The sequence below is a fragment of the Pyrenophora tritici-repentis genome, chromosome 10 (genome assembly GCF_003171515.1).
Source record: "Pyrenophora tritici-repentis strain M4 chromosome 10, whole genome shotgun sequence".
NCBI classification, from domain to species: domain Eukaryota; kingdom Fungi; phylum Ascomycota; class Dothideomycetes; order Pleosporales; family Pleosporaceae; genus Pyrenophora; species Pyrenophora tritici-repentis.
Window position 1 is genome coordinate 1,310,359 of NC_089399.1, and position 25,424 is coordinate 1,335,782.

At 52.9% G+C, this 25,424-nt stretch overlaps 9 protein-coding genes across 9 annotated transcripts; 4 read left to right on the forward strand and 5 right to left on the reverse strand.

Moving 5' to 3' along the window:
* Positions 1-1,185: 1,185 nt before the first annotated feature.
* Positions 1,186-2,231, forward strand: PtrM4_043320 (Grp1-Fun34-YaaH domain containing protein; the record flags this gene model as incomplete). Its single annotated transcript, XM_066104482.1, has 5 exons — positions 1,186-1,218; positions 1,268-1,626; positions 1,676-1,886; positions 1,977-2,071; positions 2,123-2,231. 5 exons carry the CDS (start codon positions 1,186-1,188, stop codon positions 2,229-2,231), a joined length of 807 nt encoding a protein of 268 aa, XP_065959046.1.
* A 438-nt stretch (positions 2,232-2,669) lies between these two features.
* Positions 2,670-4,450, reverse strand: PtrM4_043330 (CaiC, Acyl-CoA synthetase (AMP-forming)-AMP-acid ligase II; the record flags this gene model as incomplete). Its single annotated transcript, XM_001937357.2, has 2 exons — positions 2,670-4,159; positions 4,228-4,450. The coding sequence occupies 2 exons, from the start codon at positions 4,448-4,450 to the stop codon at positions 2,670-2,672; spliced, it is 1,713 nt and encodes a 570-aa protein (XP_001937392.2).
* A 625-nt stretch (positions 4,451-5,075) lies between these two features.
* On the forward strand, positions 5,076-5,503 carry PtrM4_043340 (BolA, Stress-induced morphogen; the record flags this gene model as incomplete). Its single annotated transcript, XM_066104483.1, has 3 exons — positions 5,076-5,144; positions 5,172-5,278; positions 5,329-5,503. The coding sequence occupies 3 exons, from the start codon at positions 5,076-5,078 to the stop codon at positions 5,501-5,503; spliced, it is 351 nt and encodes a 116-aa protein (XP_065959047.1).
* Positions 5,504-5,680: 177 nt separating this feature from the next.
* Positions 5,681-6,113, reverse strand: PtrM4_043350 (uncharacterized protein; the record flags this gene model as incomplete). Its single annotated transcript, XM_001937356.1, has 2 exons — positions 5,681-5,850; positions 5,918-6,113. The coding sequence occupies 2 exons, from the start codon at positions 6,111-6,113 to the stop codon at positions 5,681-5,683; spliced, it is 366 nt and encodes a 121-aa protein (XP_001937391.1).
* Positions 6,114-6,852: 739 nt separating this feature from the next.
* On the reverse strand, positions 6,853-8,047 carry PtrM4_043360 (SGL domain containing protein; the record flags this gene model as incomplete). Its single annotated transcript, XM_001937355.2, has 2 exons — positions 6,853-7,809; positions 8,015-8,047. The coding sequence occupies 2 exons, from the start codon at positions 8,045-8,047 to the stop codon at positions 6,853-6,855; spliced, it is 990 nt and encodes a 329-aa protein (XP_001937390.1).
* A 1,916-nt stretch (positions 8,048-9,963) lies between these two features.
* PtrM4_043370 (uncharacterized protein) lies at positions 9,964-10,317 on the forward strand (the record flags this gene model as incomplete). Its single annotated transcript, XM_001937354.2, has 1 exon — positions 9,964-10,317. One exon carries the CDS (start codon positions 9,964-9,966, stop codon positions 10,315-10,317), a length of 354 nt encoding a protein of 117 aa, XP_001937389.2.
* A 618-nt stretch (positions 10,318-10,935) lies between these two features.
* PtrM4_043380 (mitochondrial hypoxia responsive domain containing protein) lies at positions 10,936-11,509 on the reverse strand (the record flags this gene model as incomplete). Its single annotated transcript, XM_001937353.1, has 2 exons — positions 10,936-11,383; positions 11,454-11,509. 2 exons carry the CDS (start codon positions 11,507-11,509, stop codon positions 10,936-10,938), a joined length of 504 nt encoding a protein of 167 aa, XP_001937388.1.
* Positions 11,510-11,893: 384 nt separating this feature from the next.
* PtrM4_043390 (DUF1746 domain containing protein) lies at positions 11,894-12,941 on the forward strand (the record flags this gene model as incomplete). The annotated part of the gene is made up of 2 exons (XM_001937352.1): positions 11,894-12,132; positions 12,188-12,941. The coding sequence occupies 2 exons, from the start codon at positions 11,894-11,896 to the stop codon at positions 12,939-12,941; spliced, it is 993 nt and encodes a 330-aa protein (XP_001937387.1).
* A 6,412-nt stretch (positions 12,942-19,353) lies between these two features.
* On the reverse strand, positions 19,354-20,730 carry PtrM4_043400 (uncharacterized protein; the record flags this gene model as incomplete). Its single annotated transcript, XM_001937350.2, has 1 exon — positions 19,354-20,730. The coding sequence occupies one exon, from the start codon at positions 20,728-20,730 to the stop codon at positions 19,354-19,356; it is 1,377 nt and encodes a 458-aa protein (XP_001937385.2).
* Positions 20,731-25,424: the final 4,694 nt, after the last annotated feature.

A 25,424-nucleotide genomic window follows, 5' to 3' on the forward strand; every position in this document is an offset into this window, starting at 1 on the left:
TTCTAATGTTCTTGCTAGAGGCGGCCAAGAGGAGAATTATGTCATGATATGGTGGAAGGTGCCGAGGCTCTTGGACAAAGCTTAGCCGCCAAACCCCATGCAACCTCCCGTTGCTGCTCCACGGACTCTGGAAAACGATTTTTTTTCTCTGCCAACCAGGTCAACAATCTCGGAGCAAATTGCTTCTACCACGACTGGGCGCATCGTCTCCATATCCCATACAAAACAAAAGCGCTTGGACCATCAACTGCACAGCGGTGTAGCTGAAAGGGACAGAAGTGCTTTATAGCCTGTTGCACCCGCCATATCCGGCATCCCAGCTGATGGGGCATGGGGAGAAACAAAAACCACCTTACAGGTTCGCGCGCAAGGAAGGGAATCAAAAGCGCCGTGTGCGCCAGCGCGTCTAACTCGTCCGAGCGATATGAGCGTTGATGCACAGGCGGCTCCAGTGCTCTTTGACGCCTTGCTGGCAGGGGCGCACTCGGCCAGGGTAAACCTGCAGTTACGGCTAACATGCAGAATTCACTGACAGTGGTCCGTGTGCATACGACGTCGCGAAGATAGGCTTTTCCTCGTCGCCCATTCTCGTGTTTTGAAATATTTTGAAAAGGGTGCAATCATGTCATCGATCACGAGCAGCGATGATGTAATGCTTGGGGCTTGAAACGGCGACCCGGAAGCCGCCTTGGGAGGCAGCCTTCACCCTTCCCCGCGTCATGACAAGCACCAAAGACGCCCCCATCTGAGCGCGACACACATACGCCCAGTAGTCGATCGGCTGGCGTGCCAATTACCATGCTCTTTGTCGGCGTCCGTCCGGCCTCGCTAAGGCAATTGTTGGCGCCGATCACACCGTGCAGCTGTTCATCGGCTAACCGTGCCCTCAATTCATTGACCATCAGTGGAGACCCATGCTGTCCTTTTACCCGGCCTGGAGAGGCGCCTTGCGGGAAACTGCCATGAGTGGTTCGCTTTAGTACTTGTTTGCTATCTAATTACTTACCCTTAGTCACGTCTCTGGGCTGACGGCTCGTGGCGCTTTGTTGATGGGTAGCGCCCTTCCCTGCAGCGTCTGGACATATATCTCTCCACGCTCCCCCAGACTAGTTCTGTCTCCCCAGACTCTTCTCTGAAACCCTAGAGTTAGTTGGTCCTACACCACGTCAACCAATACAAAACACAATGGCGACAGCTCGTGAGCACAATGATGCCGTGGTAGGTTGCTTCCATGCCCATCATCGACAATTTCTAATCGTCATGACAGCGCGGCCCCAGTTTCGAAAAGGGAACCAGCACGACCGACCATGCCGCAGGCACTAATGGTGCTGGCATGCCTAAGCAAAGGTCGCCTTATGACTATGGCGGCAACCCTCTTGCACATGTTGCTACCAACGATCCGGAACTTCGCCTTACCGCTTTTGGTGGTGAATTCCAACCCGGTCTCTACAGGCCCCCGAACCGCAAGTTCGCCAACCCAGCACCCCTGGGTCTTTCGGCTTTCGCCCTGACCACCTTTGTTCTGTCTTTGATCAACGTTAAAACCCGTGGTCTTCACAGCCCCAACATTGTCGTAGCTCTTGCCTACGGTTATGGTGGTCTCGTTCAGCTGTTGGCCGGCATGTGGTACGTGCTACTCCACCAAAGTTTAAGAAATTGTCTAACGTGCGAATAGGGAAATGGCCGTCGGTAACACATTTGGTGCTACTGCCCTTTCATCATACGGTGGTTTCTGGATTGCTTTCGCCATTGTCCTTACACCCGGTGGTTTTGAGATTGAAACCGCCCTCGCTGAGACGGGTCAATTCTACAACTCTTTCGGCCTGTTCCTGATGGGATGGTTCATCTTCACCTTTATCCTGCTTCTCTGCACCCTCCGATCGACCGTGGCCTTCTTCTTCCTCTTCTTCACCCTGGACATGGCCTTCCTCCTACTTGGAATTGGCTACCTCCAGGCTGACGCTGCTGGTCCCCAGAGCGACTGCATTGTTGCCGGTGGTGCTTTCGGTCTCATGGCCGCTTTCGCCGCCTGGTATAACGCGCTCGCTGGTCTCGCGGACAGCTCCAACAGGTTAGTAATCCTCGTACGATCAACTGGAATTCATATGCTAACTAGACCCAGCTTCTTCGTCATTCCGGTTGCTCATTTCCCCTGGTCTGAGAAGGGCCGTGAGCGACGCAACAAGGTTGACAACTCGGTTGCCCGCGCCGAGTCTGGCCACGCTGCCTAAATCAGTGCATCAAATGTACAGATGATGCGAACGTGCTATGTGAGAATATGGAATAAAATGCCGTCATGTATCGGCATGAACAATACCGAGATATACCAGGGATGACACGCATGTTGTTACCTACGGCCATCGCTTACGCTTTTTTAATACTGATTTCGAATACCCAATCTAAACCGATTTACCTGCGCCGATTTCTACCTCTTCTCATATCTCAACGACTGATGTTGGCAATCACAGGATTGTTTTAAAAATCAAAGTGATGCCCACGGGTTTAATCGACACGCGATGGTGAACTGCAAATGTGCATTAAGCTACAAGCTACACTGTCCCGGTTTCTAAGTCAACCAGTATCAGTATGCAAAACCAACTGTTCTACACTTTTAGGTACCTCGGTGTGAAAGTACTATATCCTACACGATCCCAGTAAGCACCCTTTCCCTAAGGCACTCGAAGCTGCTCGCCCCAAATCTGTATCACGAGCTGTTTCTTATTAATCTTACCCATGGCATTCCTCGGGATACTCTCCACAACCTTCATTTCCTGCGGGATCTTGTAATTGACCAGTATCTCCTTGAGCGCTCTCCTCATATCGAGTGCAGACCAAGCCTTGCCCCCCTTTCCACACGTCTTGCCTTGCTCGGAAAGGACAACGACGGCAGCTACTTTCTGGCCCCAGGCTTCCGAGGGGAGACCGACGACGGCGACTTCGTCAATTTGGGGTAGAGACAGCATTTCGCGTTCGATTTCGAGGGCCGACACTTTCTCGCCGCCCGTCTTGATGATGTCGGCTGATTTGCGGCCGTGGATAAAGTACAATGGTCCCCTGGCCCAAGCTTGGTCGCTCTTACCCGCTCCATGAACGTTTCTGCGAACAGCAACGTCACCTGTCTTGAACCACTTTCCTTTGCCGTCAGTGTCCTCTGTAAACTCCTTGGTCGTGGCTTCGGGGTTCTTCCAGTACTCTCTGAAAATGGTGGGTCCGCGGAGTTGGATCTCGCCCTGTCGTTCGCGATTGGATGCTGGATCAATCTCCTTGCCGATCTCTATGACCTCTCCGGTTTCGGTATCCACGAGGCGCGCTTGCACCGACGGTAGTGGCCAGCCAACCGAGCCGTCGACGCGATCTTTGAAGTCGAGGCCACAAGAAAGTGCCATACCGACTTCTGTCATGCCGTATCGCTCCAGGAGCACATTTCCTCCGCTGAGCTCAGTCCAAGCCGTTTTTACCGGTGTGGGGAGGGCAGCGGACCCCGAAATGTTGAGGCGCATGTTGGAAGGGTGGAGAGCAGTTTTGCTAGCAGCTTGGAGTTCAGGCGAAAGGCTCGCATGGGACGATAGTAAGCGCGTGTATATTGTTGGGACGACAGTGAGAAAGGTGATGGGCTTCTTTGATGAATCAGGGTTGGGAAGGAACGGCGCGGCTAGACGATCCCATGCAGCTGTAGCGTTGAAGGGGAATTGAAACTCAACGGTGCTACCAGCGAAGAGGGGTGTGAGCAGCGCATTGACAGTGCCGTGGATGTGGTGTAGAGGGAGTACATGGAGCAGCACATCCTGGCTGCTATAATTCCAAGCTTCGAGCAATGACCGCGACTGTGCTGTCAATACGTCTTGAGGCAGCAGAACGCCTTTCGGTCGATTCGTAGTGCCAGACGTGTATAGCATCATTCCACCCCTGTCGCTTGTGGGTTCTTCCAGTGTGACATAGTCGTCAGTCTTGCCCATCATAATCTTCTCTTGTTTGTAGTTGATGGGCTTGGTCTCCATGCCCTCACCCAATACAAGGTCGGCCTGGCTCTGGAACTTTTCCGAGGAGAGAAGCATGAGAGACTCGCTCTGGTCGATGATGTAGCGGAGCTCATGGGCGGGGAAGGCAGGCGATAGCGGGACGGCGATTGCATGTGCGGCGAGGATAGACAGTAGAGTCACTGGGAATTCATCAGCTCGGCTCTCCACTGCTGCTATACACAACAACAAGGTCGAGAGGAATGCGCACCTACATAGTCATAGCCATTCTCTACCAGAAACGAGATGCGCTGTCCCTCTGCGCTCTGCCCATTACAATTCTGTTGCAACCTGTCCTTTGCAGCAGCGACATCATTGACAAGCTCGCCGTAGGTAAAAGCGCGACCTGATAGGGAGTGAACGATAGCGGTACTCTGCGCGTCGTGCTTCTTGATAGCCTCAAAGATGGGCAGGCGGGGCAATGTAGAAGCCATTCTGATGAGCGACAAAGGCGCGCAGGTAAAACGGTAAGAGCAACGCGTATTATATGTCGACAGGGAGATTGGATGTCGTGAGAGGGTGCGAGAGAAGAAAGTCCGCGCCCACATGGCGGTACGATACCGGGAGAGGGGAAAATCCGGGATCAGCGCAGGTAATGCAGGCTTTCGAGGCTTCGGAGTAGTACGGCGGCTTCGGTTGATTGATATGCTGCGGTCTACACCCGAGTCATTTGTGTCATTGTTTCCTAGCCTCGCTCAGAGGGGCATGTTTTCGGTTTGAAAACACTCCCACGAGCTCGGGCGACGACTTGTGAATGATGAAAAGGGCTTTTTCTCGTCGCTCAGGCTTCGCAACAGCGTCAATGGCTCGTTTTGCTCAGCTCCAAACTTTCGGAACCATGACGTGAACCCGTCCCTGGAAGAGCTTTCCGATCCCGCCGCCTTGGCGCTAACTAGCCTCGGCCTGCAGTTCTGGCGCCGCCGCCACTATCTTCTTTCCCACCACAACGGTTGACTTCTCCCATTGGTTCTGATCAAAGGGGCCGTCCATCAAGTAAAGAGACATTCGTGAATGTTTGTTCGAAAAGCCGGCCTCGCCGGAACGCGATTCATGTCAGCCATGGCCCAATCTATGACTCCAATGGAAGATGCTCTGCGCTCAAAGGCACGGTCTGCATCGTACACACATGTAGAACATCATCTAACTGCAGGATAGATTACAGAAGCATTGAAGCCCTCATCCCTTGAAATCTTCAACGACTCACACAAGCACGCTCATCACAAAGCCATGCAAGGAGTCACCAGCCGAGAGACACACTTTCGGTACACCCATCATCTTCCCTGCTCCACACCCCACCTCTGACTTCTCCTAGTGTCTTCATAACATCCGCAGCCTTCCAAGGCAAAATGCAAGTTGCACGTCACCGCATGGTCAACGCACTGGTAAAAGACGAACTGGCAAAAGAGGGCGGCATCCATGCATTGCAACTCACCACACGCACGCCCGAAGAAGAAGAAGCCAGGAAACAGAAAGAAGCTACACAGTAGTATTCGCAATGTATAGCTAATTTTCCCATACTCCAACCGCAAAATAGTAGGAAGTAGCAAAAACCAACATGTTGGATGACGGTCAGAGCTTCGCATCGTGATCAATTTCCAGCTACCTGTCCACCTTGCCATATCACCACTGTCCAGTCCTGTCCAGTCTTTTTGTGCTAGGCATGTTTACCCACTATCCCTACCATCACATGGGCCATTGTAAGCCGCGCAACTGTTCCTCTTGCCAAAGTCCTCGCATCCACCTTGCTTGTTGCACCAGTACACATTCTGGTCCTTGCCGTTAATGACAGCCCAGTTGTCGATATTGCTAAGGTAGCAGTAGCCGCAGTAAAGACCTGATATTTCAATATGAGCATATGTGCCACGTTTCTCCATCATCATGTTGGTTGGTTGGTCACGAACCTGCGTTCTTCACTTTGTTGCACTTGCACGCCCGCTTGTCGAGACTGACGGGCTCCGCTGCAGCTTCAGCGTTGGCGGAAGCATCACGCACTACATTCTCGACAGCACGTGCTTCGGCAACAGCCTCGGGCTCGGGAAGAGCAAAGGCGGTGCTGGTCAGGAGGAGGGTAGCGAGGATGGCCTTGATGTGAAGCATTTTGAACATGTGCGACAGTTGTTGTGATTGACTTTGCTGTGATATTGCTTATTGAATTGATCACTGAAGATGATGGATGCTGCTTCACCACTGTCCGTCTCCTCTCCAGTTTATATGCTGTTCTCCCCCTTCTCCCCTTGCTCAATTGCTATTATCCGTCACGCCATACCCCTCATTTCTCCCTCCAAATAAAGACCATGATGTTCGCCGGTGAAAGGGGGGGCCTGAAATGTAGACTTTCAGCTCCCAAGACTTCTGTATATGAATACGAGGACTTGGTATATTCACAACGTGGTACGGTAAAGCCACAAAGAACAAAAATGTAAACAAGAATAAGGCCAAGACTGGGGTTCCGCGTCATTCCCCGCATGTTTGCGACGAGCCGAGCCAAACATCGTAGAGAGGTATCATCGGGACGTTGCAAATAGCTTCGGTTTTGGCCCCAGAACTGAGACTAGTCTGTTCCACCAAAACGATGAGCTGAAGGCGTTTGGTAATACAGCCTTACATAACAACCCCGCCGCCAGACACAACAGCCATCACAAAGGCAATATTTGGTGGCTGCTGATACTGGGCATTTTCTACCTTGAGAAGCTGCATAGAGTGTCCAGGTCCATAACAATGTATGCAATATGTTTATTTTCTGCTATGGAGAGTCTAATAATTCTCCCTGCACGCCTAACTCTCAGCCCGTTGCGACGGCCAATAGAACATGTCTCGCATCAACATCAGAGATATTCTACTCGCCAACAATCTGCCCATTCTCCTTGCCTCCCTCAATCTTATCGCCACCCTTGAACTTGAATCTCTTTAGTCCCCTGACACCAACATTGATCTTGAAACAGCTGCCTGCAAACTCATCAACAGGCCCTCCATTCTCTCCACCTGTGCCACCGGCGCTAGTAATAAAAAGCTCTTCTCCAGCAAAGCACGGGCAGGTGGGTTGACTAGTGGGAACCTTGATTTCTGCAACGATCTCACCCTGGGGCGAGATCCGAATGACATGATGCCCACCATGAAGGGCGGTCCACATGTAACCCTCCTCATCAATGCAGTGACCATCTGGCACGGCATCCTCCCCGTAGCGGTTGTCCTCTGGCATGGTAAAGTAAGGGCGCTTGTTGCTGATAGCCCCAGTCTTGGGGTCAAAGTCAAACTGCCAAATCGTCTTTGTCGGACTGTCGGCAAAGTACATGGTATCATCCTTCTTGTTCCATGTCGTGCCATTGGGGATCGTAATGTCACTCATTGGACGGTCGAGGCTCATATCGGGATTCAGACGGAAAACCGCGCCGTCAGTTCGCCACTTCTCAACCATGGGGTCGAACATGAAGCCCACCCAGAACCGTCCCGCGGAATCGACAGCGCCGTCGTTGCCACGGAATTTCTCGTGCTTGTTTTCAGAGATTTCGGCCTCGGACCAGACTTTCTTGACCCAGCGGTATTCGCCCGTTTCCTTGTTGGCAATGCCGTATCCGTATTTGCCGCCGAAGATGAACTCTTTGGGGTTGGCCTCAATGTCTGCCGTGCATCCCATTGATATGTCGTGCTCCTTTACGGTCTTGAGGCTTGATGGCCCTTTGGCCATGTCCACGCGGAATAGCTTTTGTTTCTCAACATCGAGGAAGCGGACCGTGTTGGTGTCCTCTTCCCAGAATGGGCCTTCGCCCAATGAGCAGTGTGTCTTGAGCCATGGCTGAGAGATGGTTAGTAAATGGGTTTTTCTACATAATAATGATGAACTTCGCGCCAACGCGTTGCGTCTAAGGCACGATAAGCCAAGCATAGCCAAATAAGGTCTGTTTGACACTGCTCTGTCGCCCGGATGACCTCAGCGGGGCATCCGAAGTACCCCTCTATACCAGCCCAAATATACGCTAAATGACCACAGATACACATACCTCTGTTATTTCGTACTTTTCAACGTCGGGCATTTTTGCAGAGGAATTGAGTGTCGTCTGAGGTGTAGAAGTGCTACTCTCAGTGTCCTTTTGTTGACGTTGCTGAATGTTGTTCCTTCCCGAGGTGGAGACGGGCCCTGTCAATGCGGCCCTCATCGAGGACCACAATTTGGATAGCGTCGCTCCCATTTTCCGTATGACGTCCCGATGAGCCGCCAATGAGGCTATAGCCCCGTCTCACACGTCTTTTCTCTCGCTGTGGCCTCCCAATTCCACGTGCGCAACCTTGGACGCGTATTGCGGTGGATGGCAACTGCGCCAATCAAAGTCACTCTTGCAACGAGCTAGGATACCTGTTGACGGATGGAGGTACGGAGAAGGAAATTCCATTGCATCACTGAGCCTCCAGATTCATATGTTGCTTCCGTTCCAACATCTCTGCACGGCGGAAAGGGTCGTTGCCGTTTGTGCGGTCCGCCTGGACTGGACGAGTCATTTCCACCTGCTCAACAAATGCGTTACCTGGACGCGCGCTGTCTATAGCTATGCGTCTCAGCGGGAGCGTGCTTGCTCAAGGGGTACACAAGCAGCATAGCGAGCAATATTGTTGGTAAAGGAAACTTGATGAGGCGGTGATAACGACGTTCTGTCGGCTAAGCGGTCCGCCAATGCCTACAAGAGAGAGCACGTTGACTGTTTGCACGGGACCACTGTATCTTTGTTCCGGTTGAACCAGGCTAATCTCGAAATGCAGATACGTTCTTGCCGTGTGCTTATGAGATGACATGCAAGAAGTAATTTGAGTGCTGTAGTATAGATATTGTGATAACGGCCCGTTCCTGGGTAATCTGGCTCTTCATCCAAGTGCAACTAACGTCTTTGTTGTCGCACGGGACGCATTACTCAATATCGCGGCAACAGGTGATCTGGTTTCATCCTGCTTTCAAGTAGTCAACACTCAGTAAGGTATAGGTAGTCAACTTCATCTCACGATACTAGTGCATTGCTATTCTCCATCACTGTGGAAGAAGCCGGCTTTGTACACCCTTCAATACTACATTTGGGCACTACAGAATATTGACACACTCAATCGTCTAGACACGACGATCATTGGCGATAGTTTATTGCTGGAGCTCAATATAATAAAATGTACTGAAAGCGATGATAACCTACACGCACACACGAACAAACTGCTGGGACAGTCACAACAGCATGTCTTGTGGTTCTTTCTAATTTTGCCACTACCAAATAAATACACGATCACTAATAGGAATAGTAAATCTAAACAGGCATGGTGGGAGCGCACATGGTAAGCTTGAGACGGACAGATTGACGACAGTCGCGTATAATCTTCGGCTCTGAAGGCTTGCTCACTTCGTTCGCCGAGCAACACCTAACAACTAGGTAGGCTTGGATACATTGGTATAGGGTTACTTTCTAATCCACAGTCGCGTGATGCATACTATGTTTGTGTCATGGTCACGCTGGGGACTGTTCAATATAATAAAAGTAGATTTCTAACACTGAAGCGGGTTTATCTTTCACAGAAGACACAACTTGTTCCCAAGATAATTAATATGCCCTTTAGCCTCAAGCAATCGCCACCCCCATCTGAGCAACAACAGCCTGAGAACGCCGATAGGAGATGTCCAAAGCACGAATGTCGATGGATCACCCGAGACAAGCGCAATGTCAGGCTTTATGACTGCCAGAACCGTGCAGAGATACCTTGTCCTGCATCGGACTATCCTTGGACTCAGCCCAGCACTGGCCATATCATACCAGCCTTGTCTATGGATAACTGGAAAAAGAGGCAGCAAGATGGTTGGTTTGGGTACCATCAAATGAATCCAACTCACAGACCTCATATAGACCCTCTGCCCTTTACAGAGCGGATTACAGATCGCCCTTTTCTAAAACCATATCCGAGACCCAAGACACCTCCTCGAATGAGACAGCACGTGCGACTCGGCTCGGGCACAGGTATCGAATCAAGTCCAGTTCGACCGCTCCGGGATACAGACCACGACCTTTTAGCAGACGGATCCATCTCCTCCTCTGAAGATGTAGATGAAGTAGTAGAGGAAGACCCTCTCAACAAGGTAAAACTGACTCGTAGGAAGACGCGACAAGGAACATGTTTCGCGGAGGGTGGCGATGATATTGAAGATGCGCAACCAGAGGAACCGGAGGAGAAGCGGATGAGAAGGGAACCAGCCAACGCGGGAGATCTGAAGTATTTCCCAGAGGACTGTTTCCAAGACGGTGATGGGAAGTGGTGGAAGCATGTGTCTGGCGAATAGACATGATATCCGACACTTTCAAGGCTAGATATTACACAGATGATAAGAAAACCACTGGCTTTCGCAGTGTTTACAGCTTTTGTTATAACATCAGAATTTCCTAGGTAATCTCTACGAACATGGTTGCCCCATGGTCTTCTTCAGTGTTGTTCGCTAGCAAACCCACGCACCCTAGATGACGTTTACCGGAAAGTGCAGCCTCCAAACACTACGAAACGACCGCAGTGATAAACCACAAAGGTCGGCTCACCGCTTCTATGAATACATGCCTCAACTAATATTAAACAGAAGCACGAGATTCTGGAAGGAGAGCAGACGATGTTATGTTTTATTGTTACAAGTGACTATTAGTCCTTCACAGAGTCCCTAAATCATATGTCGCGTTATCGCAAAACAGTTACCTTGGTAGTGACAGTTTGCGTATTGTAGACACGATCCCATGTTCCCAGTTTGTATACTCGTACAAAGCCCAAAATATGTACAATGAAAGAGCGTGAGTTGGAAGAGGTGTAGTTCATACGCCAATACATACCGCTTCAGCGAAGGGAGGCTAGTCGTGATAGCGACTTTCCGCAGCTCCAGCTATTTTGTTAACTTTAGATGATCATTTCAACATGTTCACTTCCCCACAGTTTGATCCTTGAGCTCCTTGGTTTTCTCCTTGACCATCTGCGTAACGCCCACTGCCTCATCCGCTGCACCCCTCGCCTTCTTCGCCATCCTCTCCTTCCACGCTTTGTCCTCCTCATCTCGCATCTCCAACTCCCTCAGCCATCTGTCCCTCTTGTCCATGCGGTCCTTCTCCGCAACCTTCTTCTCGTACTCTTTGCGCTTCAAGCGGTCTTTCTGCCAGTACATGTTTCCAGCGACTAATACGGCGATGGTAAAGCCTTGTGCGTAGAGACGGCGACGGAAGTACAAGTTCGTCATTTTATGATCGCCTTTGCGCATGGAGCGGGTTGCGCCGACAATGGCCCAGACGGTGAGGCCGCAGCCGAGGGGTACGAGGGGCTCTTCCCGGAATCGTCGCCATATTTTGTCAATGGTGTTTTCGTTGTAGAAGTCGCTGGGCGGGAAGTTAGTGGAAATGGTCATGTGTAATCGATTGCGTCATGATTGAACATGTGAAAACTTACGCATTTTCGTCAAAAGAGGAAGGGAGAGGTGTGCTGTTTGGACCACCGAAAGACATGGTGGGCGTAGTTATGCGAATGCAGGTGGCGGAGGTGTCGCGCGCGTCGATGGATGCAATTGGAGTGGTTTCAACAGAAATGGAATGGTGCGATAAAGACTAGGTCTGAATTCGCAATACAGGGCTATACAAACTCTCACAAATGATTATTAGAGGGGCGGTTGCTTTCATGAATGGCTTCAAGATGCGGAGCTATATCGATTATCTCACCACTTCGGCCATCGGCCCGTCTTGATGTTCCAGCCCCGATGCGCGCATGCGGACCTACATGACCAGAAGCTTTGCGAAGAACGACAGCCCAGGGCAAGCATCACTATCCGCACCAAACCACGCAGTCGCCTTCAATGAGAGACGAGGCGACAGGCACACTCCCCTCGCTGCGCCATGAACGACGAGGCCGAGTCGTCTCGAGCTCCACAACGCCATGACGATGCTCTACCCGAGCTGGCGGACCTTGAAGATGCGATAGCACGCTTGGAAGAGGAGGAACAGCGCGAAAAGGAAAAACAGGCAAAGCAGGCGAGGTTGGATGCGAAGAGGAAGCGCATACAGATGCTGGGCGAGCTGCTGCGCGACTTGGATATGGTTGTCTACCTGGAACTCATCACTCTCTACCATCTAGAGTACTATGCCCACACCCACCATAGACTTCAGCCAACTGCTAACGCACGCCTACAGCTGCTCCTTCTTCTGGCTCGCATTCAAGGCCTTCATCCACGGAACACTGCTCACCCCTCTCCCGGACACGGCAACCGTCACCCGCCCGCCCGACGAACCAAAGCCCTTCCTCCCGCTACTCCTATTTTCGTTTGGAGTCAATTTCCTCCTGCATCTCACATACCCGGCGCCCTCGGCCGGCGAGGATACCAGAGGCTACTTACACGGTGGCTTGATGATCGACTTTATCGGCCAACAGGGCCCTACCAGCAAGTGGAAGCTTGGCGCGCTCGACATATGCATCCTGGTCCTGCAGCTCGTCATGGTGTCGGTGCATGTCAAGAGGCGGGAGCTGAAGAAGAAGCTGGCGAAACTATCGGCTGGCCTAACGACATCCACCGCCACGTCAGACCCGCCACCAGCAGAAACGGCAACAGCGACCAGCGATAACACAGCGCGGGGCCAGGATGTCGACGACGAGGAGCGAGGCGTGCTACACCGAACTGACACCATGTCAGATATTGGCCTTGATGCCGATGGCGAACAAGATGCGCTGCTGCCGACGTCCGAGTCTGGCCATGTCGACGCCATGGAGGTGCTCAGTTCCGGCCAGTGTGTCATCGGTGACTTCACCCTGTTCGACACCCTCCTCCAGGAAAACAGGAACTACTCGGCTTACAGACTGACGCGGACCGAAAGCGGCATCAATGACATGCCCGAGACGCTGCGGCGACTCAACACTCTGCGCACGCGCTTCGGAGTCGGGGGTGGATGAAGCACAAGCAAGGCGTTATCTTATCGTCGTCGCCTTGCTCCGGTCCACGTGTCGCAGCAAGTCCGCGGTGCTCGCACTCCTGTAACGTTTCTACAGCATGCACCAGTTCCCGAGCGAATGCAGCATGCAGTGGGCGAGGCCCCGGTGTAGCCCACCCAACTCCGGACCGGCTGCCCCCACGCGATTGCGCTATTACACTGCACTCATGCATCCGCTCCTGCAGTTTCTCGCGTCATGGATTGCCGCTTCGAGACCATCGTGACGAAATGGTGCCTGTACAAGTTGCTGCACCCAAAGGTCATCTGAAAATATACCATCAGCTCATGTGCGCCTTCCCCGCTCGGTACAGCCGTGTGGGAAATATCTAACATGGATTTGCGCATGTCGAAACTGCATGGCACACCGATGACGGCTTGGTTCGGCCTGTCAGTCATAACGGCATGCCGTTCGTCAGCCGTCACACCCGCCGTGGGATTCTGTATCTCGCCAATCTCCGCGAGCACGGCAGTGGGGTGACTGTTAGGTATCGACATTTGGTTTCACAGCATATTTAAGCGGTTGTGCCGTCATGCATTTCATGCGAGATCTGTTGGGAGCAGAGTTGCCGCCGTCTGCAAGTCGTATATTGCTTGCGGAGAGTGTGGCTTGAGTAGTCGCCTGGACGCTTTAGCCGCGTGTGGCCGTTGATGGGGACCCGATTTGTTTTCGCAGCTTAATGGCATCCCGATATGTTGATAGAAGACGAGGACTGTTAATAAGATAGACGATTAACACCCAGCTTGGTCGTTGGTGATGTAATCATTCCTTTTTCCAGTATCCACATACGATAGGGGTACAGACTTGAAAAGACAGTTGCGGTTGTGTAACGCAATTTAATCTCCACATGGCAAGCATGGGGGTGAGAGGGATACAAAAAGCAAACATATCCCGCAGACAGGTTTCTAAGAGGACCCTGCATGACCTGATAATGGCTATTCTAGGCCTTTTGCAGCCATGCACGCGAGCCGAATGGTGCGTATCCCCAGTTCCGACTCTGGGAAGACAATGCCAAGAGCAGGTATATCCTGACCTGTTAATCCCATGATGTGATCCGTGGGGTGAGAAGGGGAGCATGTGCTTGGTTGCGCTCTGCCCCGGCCTCTTGTACGATGAATGTCATTGCAAACAAGCGGCATGTCGTACACGGGAAGTTGGGTTGTTCGGGTAGCAACATGTCCCACGCCGGGAACATGCACAATCCTTCTGCTTCCTTCTCGGCCCCCGAACTTGTTCATGGTCAAAAGTCGTCACGACACTGCCGTCAGCCGGGGTGGGGTACGAACAAACGCCCGGTCAGCGGGCGTAGCGGTTGCGCGGCAGAGCAACGGTTCGGAACGCTCCAACGACGCACCGAAACCTACAATCCTTCTGTTCCCGAGTTACTTACCCCAAAGGCTTGCTTACCACCACACGTACCTGTGCGTGCAAGGGTTGGTCGCGGTCGGGGGATTGGGAAGGGAAGTCAGCCGTGTGACAGGCACCACATGCCCACGACGCCACCATGCAGCGGGCGTGCTTGTCAAAAAAGATGGTGTGGGGAGCTGCGTGATTGGTGGACAACGTTCCGCATTTCCCCAAAAGAGGCACCATAATGGTGGCACGGATTTATCCTCATTGGCTGGCGCTGAGATGCGAGTGAGATGTCATGGACTATGATACGCAGAGAGAAGGGGGGGATGATGGACGGAGGTCCGGGTCAGCCATGTGTGTGATACGCGACCCTGTGCGTGCTCTTGCATAGGGCCGGGGTTTTAACAGGTTGTTTCCCGTTTGATCAAGATCGCCTTGTCGTCACATGATCAGATCTGATATGCGGGTCTTCCGTCATCTTTCTTCTTTGCCGTGGCTAGGGCCCTGTTTTGCGCTGACACGCATGGGTCGAGCGGTGTTGTGCTGCGTGGCGTACATGGTTGGGCTGCCATATCGACGTCGCCTACGCAAGCACCGGCAGGGATAATGCTGGAGATTGAGTGCAGACGGCCCGGCGTTGTGGTTCGGCGTCTATCAGGGAAAAAAAGGGTGGAGGGTGGCATGTGCGGGTCTTTTGAGTGGTTGGAGACGAAGAAGAGCCTAGTCTGCTTTGCTTAGCAGTCGTGCCCATCCAAGGTCGCTTTCTTCTGTCACTCAAAGTCGGCCTTTGACATTACGGGTTGGAGATGGAGATGCCCCAAATCCACGTCCCTACCCTACCTCCCCAAGTTCTTACGTCTCGAGTCCCTAGGGAGTCCCGCGTGTCGCTTTGATTGATCCGATGCGGGTCCTGACTCTGGTCCTGTTCTGTTCACATGTTGCGACACACCATGTTGCTCTAGGTCGAACCATAGTACAGCACCAAAGTTTGTAGCCTCTTCCAAGGTGGCGTTTCGATACTGAAAGCGCCACTTACCTCGGCCCAAAAACCTCAAAGCAATAGGAGATGCAGCACAGCGCAGCGGCGCCCAAGTCCTTATTGCAGTCAAATGATACTCTCATCTCTCAACACTTCTGTAGTGTAACTCGTGAAGACGCGCAGGCGCTTATGCATGCAATCAAGGGCTTGGGGGAAGGATGCGGGACTCTGCCCCGCCTCACACGTTACTCGACGTATTTTGGGAGAGGGGGGAGCCGAGCACCGGTGGTTCTGTTGTACAAAGACACATGAACTGGATTGAGCCTTTTTCTTTTCTTTTCTTCAAACAAAATGGCGTTTTAAAGTGTAGTGAAGTTCAAATCCAACCATGTAGCTGTGCCTCGACTCGGGCTTGCAGGACTGCAGTGTGACAAGCGTTTCATTTTGTTTTCCTTCGAGCCGTCCCAGCCTCCCCGCTGCATCTAACAAGGCTGCTGAGTCAGGCGCAGATCCGGTGAAGCTGGAGACGTTCTGGTGACTTTGACTATAACGAAACCGAACACTCGTGCAGTAGAGACACACACACACACACACACACACACACACACACATCTCGTACAGGGCGGAGAAGCGCGCGTGACAACAAACACAAGTAGAAGAGCACGAAACGGCATCGCCGAAGTACCTTTACACGTTCACGCGCCGCCGATCTAATCAGGCAAGCATGACCTCGATTGCATCGCGTCAGAATAGGAGAGACATGCGGTGTGGACACAGGTACACGTGTTGAGTGTGGGACATCGGTTGGAGATGGTGGGTAGCAAAAAAGTACTCCCGGCAGTAGCCTGGATCCGGCCCATGTACGTACTCTGTCAAAGGACCGGTAATACAAATCAAAAGACATCAGCTGCGAGAAAAGATCCCCACGTCCAGAGGGAAAATGTGGAAGTTTGTCCGCAAGTGGCATGTCCAGGCTGGCAAGCACCACCCCTCGAACAACCCACGAACCACCAACATGACTTGTCGCACCGTTGTTTGTGCTTAGTGAGGCGGGAAAAAAACAAGAAGCGGGCGGCAGTTGGATTACGGGGCACCACACTCTCGCAAAAGGGAGACTCGCACTCGCATCCCGTATTGGAAGACCATCGGCCCGAAGAATAAGAGCAATGCTCGGACCTGTATCAGCGGGTAAGCAGCGACCAAAAAGGCTGAACCAAAGCCGGATCCGCTGCAACACACACTGTCTTACAGCCCTGTCACCCGCTACAAAGGTAAACGGTGAATGAGTGTACGCTGATCTCACACCCTCTCCCGCTTCATTGGGTGGGACTTTGTCCCCGGTCGCAGCATGTCATCAATCAGTGCCAGCATCCATGTACAAAGCGGCTCCACCATGTTCCTGTTTTGTAGCCTACAGTAGGATCGCGGGACAAGCGGCTGGCTCGTGGGAGTGCCAGGTTGTACCCTAGTAGCTTATGCTGCAGCCCTCAGATTGCTCATGTGTGCCATCCTTGTACACGTCGCATTGTTGTCGCGAGTCAGTATTACTCCAAATGCTTGCTGATATGTACCTACAGTACACACTACACCTTCGCCCGCCGTGCCCTTGCCGTCGATTCAAGACAAGTTGGGAGTTGGAGTAGAAGGGCGGTGTAGCTGCTGGATGCGTTTTTCCTCGGGGAAACGGTAGGTCTAAGGTTAGGTCCATGTTTAGGTCCGATGACGAGGGTTGGATCATGGGCATGTCGTGCATCCAGGTAGCGGCACGTCACCTAGCCTCGACCGCCGTATGCTTCGTCATTGGCCCACGACTTGGCGAAAGCGCGCAGGGCTCACAGAAGGCCATTTCTGATGCATGGCACTCTATGGCTAGAGCTTTTGTGGGGAAAACATGTTGTTAATGGGTCATATGTTGCCTTTGCGACATGTTCATGTGATGCGAGCGCCCAGCGCCCAATAATCTGCAGGGCTTTCTGGTTTCAGTTTCAGTCGCAAACCAAGAAATCGACGACAATCAGATAACGCATCCTTATAGGGGGAAAATCTGACATGGCGCATATGCGCAATTTTCACAAAGCAGTGTAGTTGGCAACATGGCGACATGTACGCGTCAGGGCCCAGGGCTCACCTTCTTTTTCCATAAGCGGGCAACGCTGCCTAGTCGCAAGTGCCACGAGGGTTGAAAACATCATGGCGGCATTTCCTATCCGGTCATCATCGCAATAGTTTCCTTGATATGTTCTCCATCTGTCCTGCGTAATCTAAAGAGCATTAGAAGCTGGCTAGGTTGCCGTATCTCGGTCCATTGATAGCTGAACTCAAAAGTCAAATTCGGACAAGCAATCCGGAGTTGACCGCTAGACTGTGCACCCTGGGACGGTACGGTCGACGTTGGCATTCGGGCCGTTTAGGGCAGAGGTCGAGCTACTGGAGCACGCTACACCCTGAAGTCGTCAATCGGAGGATTTCCAAGACTCGCCGATCTCTTGGTGATCATCCATAGAAACCTCTGACAAGCTTTCCAGATGGCAACATAGACTTTTGCACACTTGAGTCGTGGCAGCGGGCAGCAGGCTTTGTTTGGCACAGAGAGCTGGTCAGCGCTCGAGTAAGTAAGCCACGGTAATATACATGTGCTATCATCACGCACATAAAGTTCCGGCCTGGGCCATCCAATACGCCGAGTAGCCATGGTTGCGTGTCGAACGGACCGCGCCGGAACCAGCTCCGACGGTCGATATGCGGAGCACGTATCTCCATTCTAGCCGGCCATCGTCCTTGGCTCCTTTCCAGTGCCACGGTCTGGAGGCTACCAACCAGCCTGGTGGAATTTTACGTGTGCTCCAAGGCGTTAGCACAAGATCTCGTATGCAAGAGATTCGTGTCAAAGATGTCTATATGCAAAGGGGTAATGGTCGCAGCCGTGACTCAGCCCTTGGTAGCGCGGCAAACCCGCTGATGCTTTTTCGTGATGCATGAGCGTTGCTGGGAGCTTGTCGGCGGGACGGCAATCCTTTGGGAAAGGACAGTATGTATGTATGGTTCGGGTCGGCACTTGCCCTCGCGCACTGCGATGAGACGACATGCTAGTCGATACTGCAAACTCCAACTGCCATGGCGGCGCCCGACGCTTTTCCATAGCGCCCAAACTTTCCCTAGCTAGATTCCCCCTTAGCCGCCAAGTGCCGATGCAGAGATTTCAAGTCGCATGATGTGCTGCCGCGAGTGTAAAAGCCGTTGGTGGTGCAAAGGCAGTTAGCAGCCAACCGCAACCGCTGGCTAGCATCCCGACTGGCCTTTGGCCTGATTCGTCAGGTTTATTTCCCGATACGGATCATAAGGTTCTGGGTAGTCGCTGCCAGCCTGTCTAGCTTCACAGTCCGTTTCCACGCGTCACGAAATTCAATTTCGAATATTGCGAATTTCCAAGGTACGCAAGGGCCGGATTGGGTCCAAGTAAGCAGGTATTTCCGTCCATAGGGCATAGTGAAGAAGATTAGAGTTTGGAGCTGCCGACGTATTCGCTTATGGCAAAGCGCCGTCCAAGATAGGTTCACCAGACATCATCTGATACAGAAACAAGCAGGGCTTGTACAACGGTCATCCATGAACGAACGATGTAGGATTCTGGTGATCGACATATTTGATCGTGTCGCAACGTGGGAACCATGCTCTGCTGCAAAATTTTAGTTACATCCGCTTCGGGAAGGACGTGCGAACCTTGATGCATTAACGGACATGGACGGGTAATACCAAGGCAGTTTGAAAGTGGAGCTTCTCATTTTTGACCATAATGAAGATGACGAAAGCGCCCGTGAGGGCTTGTTACTCTAGATGCAGTTTATATCTTGTTGAATCGAACGGAAAATGGTTACATAGATGAAGAGCCATTGGGTATAACGCAGAACTAAGCTTGCAAAACTGTAAAAGCTTGAAACAACCATCCCTGCAGATATGTGACATCCGTCATGGATGCATGCTTTGTGATGTATGTAGTAAAGAGAGTGAGATAGAGCTGAAGCAGCAGGCTGTGACGATGCCAAATTAGTGTCTTCGGCCTGCGTTCTGCTCTGGAGCCCAGTTCCGGTGCTCGTAGCGACCGGCTTCTGGGACAAAAGGATCGCGATAAGCGGGTCGTTCTGGCGTAGGCTGTTGAAGACCCGAGGACTGATCCCGTTGATGTTGCAGGCTCTGACGAGGCTGGGAAGTGTTTTGTCCTGGCTGGTGATTCACTGGTGGGAAAGTAGGTACAGGATAACCGTGTGCGTCATGGCTAGGTGTGGATGTATCGGTCTGATGAGGTCCAGCTGCTGGATGGTAGCTACTGGTCCTCCTTCGGACATTACGCTCCTCCTCGCGGTTATCATCCTCGTAATCATCATAGGAGGCTTCCGATCCATGGCCAGTGGTAGACGATGGTGCGCGTGATGGTGCTACTGAGAGGCGCCTCAAGCGAGGAGACGGTGGCCGGGCGTAGTGCCTTTCGGGATGCTCTTGCATTGCGATAGATCGCCAGTAGTCTCTTTCGCTTCGATAGTACTCGGCATCCTCGGTCGAATCGCGGACATTTTGTTCCAGTCTAGAAATGCTCATCGAAGCCTCCCGTTCCTTCTCCTTGCGCCGAGCGCGGAACCGTGCAGATGCACCAGCGTTGCGCCTCCTTTTCTCATCGGCACCCTTAGACGCCGTCTGTGTCTCGACGGGTATCTGACGAGGGGGTCCGTTGTGGCTCTTGATAGTCATGAGCTGGATGCTGCTTTGAGCCGAAGGAGCCATGGCGATCATGCTGTTGCGTTCGCTATCCATAGAAACAGACCCCTGGTGTGAATCGTGTGTTGAAGTAGGCACAGGTCCAGGCCCGTAATGTCCTTGGTTGCTGTGGTTATCGTACTGACTCGATGCCACGGAAGCTGGCTGGCTATATGGGGAGTACTGTGTAATTGGGCTAGCACTACCCGATTGCTGAAAGTTCACACTAGGCCGGCGCATGTCGGTGCGGATCATGTTCGGCGGAGGAGTCGGGGCTGTAGGTGGGAAGTAGTGCATTCGGCCTCCTGCTGGGGGAGTAGGTAGCGCCGGCTGTGATGCCATGGTTTCAGACGGGCGTGTACTCGCGGTCAAGAAGGGCGACTGGTGGGCATCGATAGTGCCTGTTGGAGGGTTTAGTCTGCCCAGACTATGAGTCCGGAGGCCCTTTTCAGACCCCATTGGACGCATTGGTGGCCTTCCGGGGGGCTGGAAGAGCCTGGGAGGGTTTTGCTCGCCTCGTGTTGACTGGGTTGAGTCGACGCTGTTTGGTCGACTGATGGAAGGCAGACTCTGTGAGTGGTGCGTTTCCACTGGAGAAGGAGAATCCATTTGGGACACACTGCGCCTTTGAGCTCGCTGCTGTTCGATTAGGTCGGCCTGGGGGTTGAGCATGGAGTGAACTCCAAAAGAGTTTCCGTGTCTTTGATTAGAGGGAGTGGGCGGCGTCCGAGAAAGCTGGCGGAGAGGCGGCAGCGAAAGGGGCGGGTTTGCTGGTCCTTCACGCGGACTCCGATACGGCGGCTGCATCGGAGGATAGGATTGAACTGGCGACATCTGAGGAGTTGTTTGCTCTGAGCGAGATCCTCCTGTCGGGTTGTTCAACATGGAAAAGGCAGCGTCAGAGCCCCCTTGGCCGCCCTGACCCGACCATTGGGGGTCTGACTTTGGGTCGTTGTTGTATGGAGGAGTCAACGACTGCTCAAAGCGACGGGGGAAATGGTTATGGGGGGCTTGGAGAGCGGGGAGAGTTTGAGTAGCCAGTGTGACTAGATTGGTTGGGTCGCCCGGAAGACAACCCAAGACTCTTAACTTGAGGAAGAAGAAGAGTGTCCAGGGGTTTAGGTGGAGGAGGTGGAAACAAAGTGTCTGGACGGCAGTTGCAACGGGAGTACCGTACAAAGATGAGGCGATTGCAAGTTTCCTAGTAGGGCAGTGGTGGTGGTGTGGGGCTAACGGCCATGCTCTACAGGCAGTAAGCGACCAAGGCTGCTGGAACAGGAAGCAAGAGCAAGTATAAAGGTCGAGGAATGAAGCTGCGGCGTAATGTCCTGGGAACTGGGAACTGGTGGAGGGTATGGAAATTCGAGAGTTCAGTCACCGCAATCGGCAGTGAGCGCGCCTGGACCGGGTATGTTATAAGAATGTGCGGTGTAATAGTCGGAGGATCGCTAGCCAAGCAGCAACACATCGAGGGTGCATATGTGCCCCTGTCGCGCCTGGTCCATGTTGCGCGAGAAAGGGCAGCGAGTACGTGATGCCTTGTCGGCGGCTTCGACACTCGCGCTAGGCGGTGCGCACTGGGCTGCCAGGATACGCTGGCAAGCAATGCACGCACGGCTTGCGCGCTACTGCACTGTCGACAGTGATGATGCGCGGAAGCGGAAGAGGGCTGGCTTGTACTTACTTTGACCATGTCCCCCACCGCAACAGCGCGCACCTAGCGGCCCACCAGCGACGTCGAGGGCACCCAAGACCCCAAAGGCGACAAGCCTATGCAAGTGCAGCTGGCGGCCGCGCCCTGCAGCGCCAACAGCTAGTTAGTAGCCATCAGCCAGCACTGACGTGCGGGAGACAGTCCGGACATGTCATCGCATCTGCAGCTCGCCGGCCCTCGTTGACTGGCGAACGCGAGCCGTGCGTGGCAGCGGGCTCGCATACCTGTCCTCGACCGCTCTGACTGTTAGGGCCGGTGAAGACAGCGGTAGCGGGCGGGGCAAGCCAGAGTGTGATGCGCACGACCATGTCTCATCATGTGCCCCAGCCCGAACCCCCCCTGGCCTGCCGCTTGCTCAGTGCTGAGTGCTGAGTGCTGAGTGCTGAGCGATGCAGATGAATTGTGCACCTCATTTTTGCTCGGTGCAGCCCGTCATTGGTGCCGCCCGCGCATTTAAAATCCCCGAGCCATTGCGACCTGTGCCTCGCCCGCCGCCGCACTGCACAAAATCTGAGCCACGACTGCTGACTGCGCACTGGGAGCCGCCATACGGTACAGTGCAGCGATCGCCAATACCCACCATACTTATGGTCAAGTCCATCGATAGGAGGACCAGACGACCAGTGCAAGTCGTTGCGAGTCGTGGCATCGTGTGTCGTGGCGTCGCCTGTCGCGTCCCATATCCTTTCCTTCTTGTACTTTCTACATCTCATGTCCATTCCCACCCACCTTGGTCCCATCACTAATGTCTCGGGACCGAACGCCGCGCCAACGCCTCGTCTCGCTGCGAAATTACTGTCTTTGCGCCACACAGCCATCGCTCCCGCCCCCAAAACGTGCTGGTTGAGAACGTGCTCCGGTGTGGAGGGGTTGCAGCACTATGTAATGTGGGGGTAAAACTACCCGAGTCGACATAGCCATGTACCCACGCCCACCTACAAATCATGCGTCACAAACTCGATGGAATCAATAACATCTTGCCCTGCTCTTACTCCCGGTGTGATAGTAACGGCATCTCATCATGAGCATGACGGTCCCCCGCATCTCGTGGGGGTGCCGGTATGCGGAGCACCTGTCCATGCAGCACGACGGTTTGTGCCAGTGCCAGGAAAGACTGGCGTCGGCATGCTATGGGCTATTTGCAACCCTCTCAGGAGACAATGCGCCGTTTGCCTTTCTGCTCAGCCGGTTGGGCCTCAACCCAGAGCCCCTGGCTCCAGGGTATGCCCCATCACATGTCCGCCTTGTGTGTATGTAGTTTCGCATGCAACGTCGGGTACAACAGGGCAGCGCGGCCTGGCTCGAGCTACTGTACACTGCACTCCGTCTCTGGCGTCAACCCATGTGTGCTTTTTGCGAACCCTCCCATGGCTTATCGCAGCCGCAGATGCGGTAGCGGTCTGCATCAAGGATCAGATGCAAGATCCACATCGCAAATCCTGTTCTTGGGTCATGTTGCGAGACTGGAGAAAGACGTGTGCGGTTCCGTACTTGCACCCTGGTAACTAAACAGACAAAGTCTGAAAGACCACATGGTATGCCGTCTAGTGTCGCGCCGACTTTCAGATACGCCACAAGTAGCGATAGTTGGGGTAGCATGCTTCTGGACGCAAGCTGAACACCCTCAAGAACGCCATGGCCAGGGATACATGCCGAAAGTGTCGTAGCACGCAACCAGCACCGTGGTCAGCACGGCGCCATCGATGCAACTCAGCCATCGGTTGGCCCATCCAACCCACTGAATTCCCGGCTCCAGACAGTCGGTTGCGCAGCCAAGGTCATAGTTCAGGGGACGGTGCTCTGAGATATGAGCATGTCACGTCAGAGGTGACGAACTAATTACGCTGTATATAGCCGCGTGAAGCGTCTGTGGTCAAACTTGCCGGAACAGATAACCATCTCCCATCCAGAGGGCAAGTCCAGACGACATGAAATGAAATAAGCGCATGACTCGCGGGCCTTGGAGTGCGGTAGTAACATTACTTCGCAATTCGGGGTTCCGTATGTTTTGCATTTCTGCCTTCTCCAACAGACGTCGGCTTACCACCAGCTTGGTGGCATTCAACGGGGCATGCGGAGTACCTAACCTGTGGCGCACGTTATGTAGCATATGTACGTACATACAATTGTAGCTGCTTTTCTGGCAATGAAACCTTCGGTACTTAGCCGATATTCGGCGACGCTCCATCCAGTCAGGCATCCGGCCAATGTCAAAATCTTAAGCACTCGCTTCCGCGTAGATGATGAAAACGAGTGATACGAACACGTAGGCGGTGATGCACCAGAGAAGGGACATGGAAAAGAAGCCGTGATCCGAGCTTGCGCACGGGTTCTGCCCGGCATCCCGATCCTTCCAACGCCTGCTGGCGCAACGCTGGAAGCTTGTTCAGAGCTTCATTTACGAGAGAATATGTCGATAGATTGTATGCCGACATATCCCTTGGCTGCTGCACGTACTCATAGTTACTGCACAGACAGAAGAAAATACATTCGGTAATTGCCGATGCTCGCATGTTCAAAATTCTTTCTTGTGTTGGCTTACATCACGTGTTTCTTTTACGTGCAGTCCCATCCACCTCGAGGGCTGGATTCCCGTTGCACGCGTTGCCAGGTGGACCATGAAGGTCGCTTCCTACGTACGTATTGAGTAGCGCAAGGTTGGAGTGGACATCGGCTCAGATCGCCGACGATCAGAAAACGTCCATAACGTCAGCCCGTGGCGTGCTGCATTCGCCATTGCAATGGGCGAGAACATTTGCCCCGAAAGTAAGCAGATCAAGAGGGTCACCCTGGTATGGTTACTAGTATGCCTTCAATCTTGGTCTAAAGCCCAAAAATCATCCCACATCTGTATATCTGACAAGGTACGATTATCACATTATGCACCGCACTATATTGGTCGTGTTTCTGCACAACCTCGGCAAATGGGAGAAAGAACATGAACCTCGCTTGGACTCAACATCATTCTTCGCATCTTGAAACTCAGTTAGACGTCTCCACCGCCCTTTTGCATTGCTGACCGAAGACGCTGTGCGTATATCCGTACACCACAACTTTTCCCGCCAAATCATCCGCGGCCGGGCATGGTCAGCGTAACACTTACAGGTATTCTCTTACAACATATGTTGCACGGGTATACTTTGTTCAGCAGGGAGTTCCACGTGCGTATTCGGATCTCCGAGCGTCATCTATCTGTTACTTGACTCTGACTATATCCACTGTTGTATGATCAGAAGCGGCAGATGGCGTTGCCTACCCCTGCCATGCACAACATATGGCGGAGTCAAATACCTTCACATGTCATCTGCTCATCAGCAGTCCTTGGCTACTCCAAGCATAAGGGGTAATATTCCCTAAGCCCTATACATCCGTCTTCCTCCGTTTCCGTTCCTGTTCGGGTGTGGAGGTCCTGAATGGGACCGAGACTAGGGTCGGATCTCTACCGTACGGCCAATACCAAACATACTACTCGCCGTTTGCCCGTTGCTAGTAGGCAACGTCGCTGCAAGTATACCCCAAAGCAGTATCCACCGTGCTCGCTGGTTGCTTGATAGGAAGCCCAAAGCGCTGCATGCCCTGCTGATCTACTTGCTTCGTCGCCCATGCAAACTTTACTTCAAGCTGACGGCGTTAATCCGATAGGATATCGCAT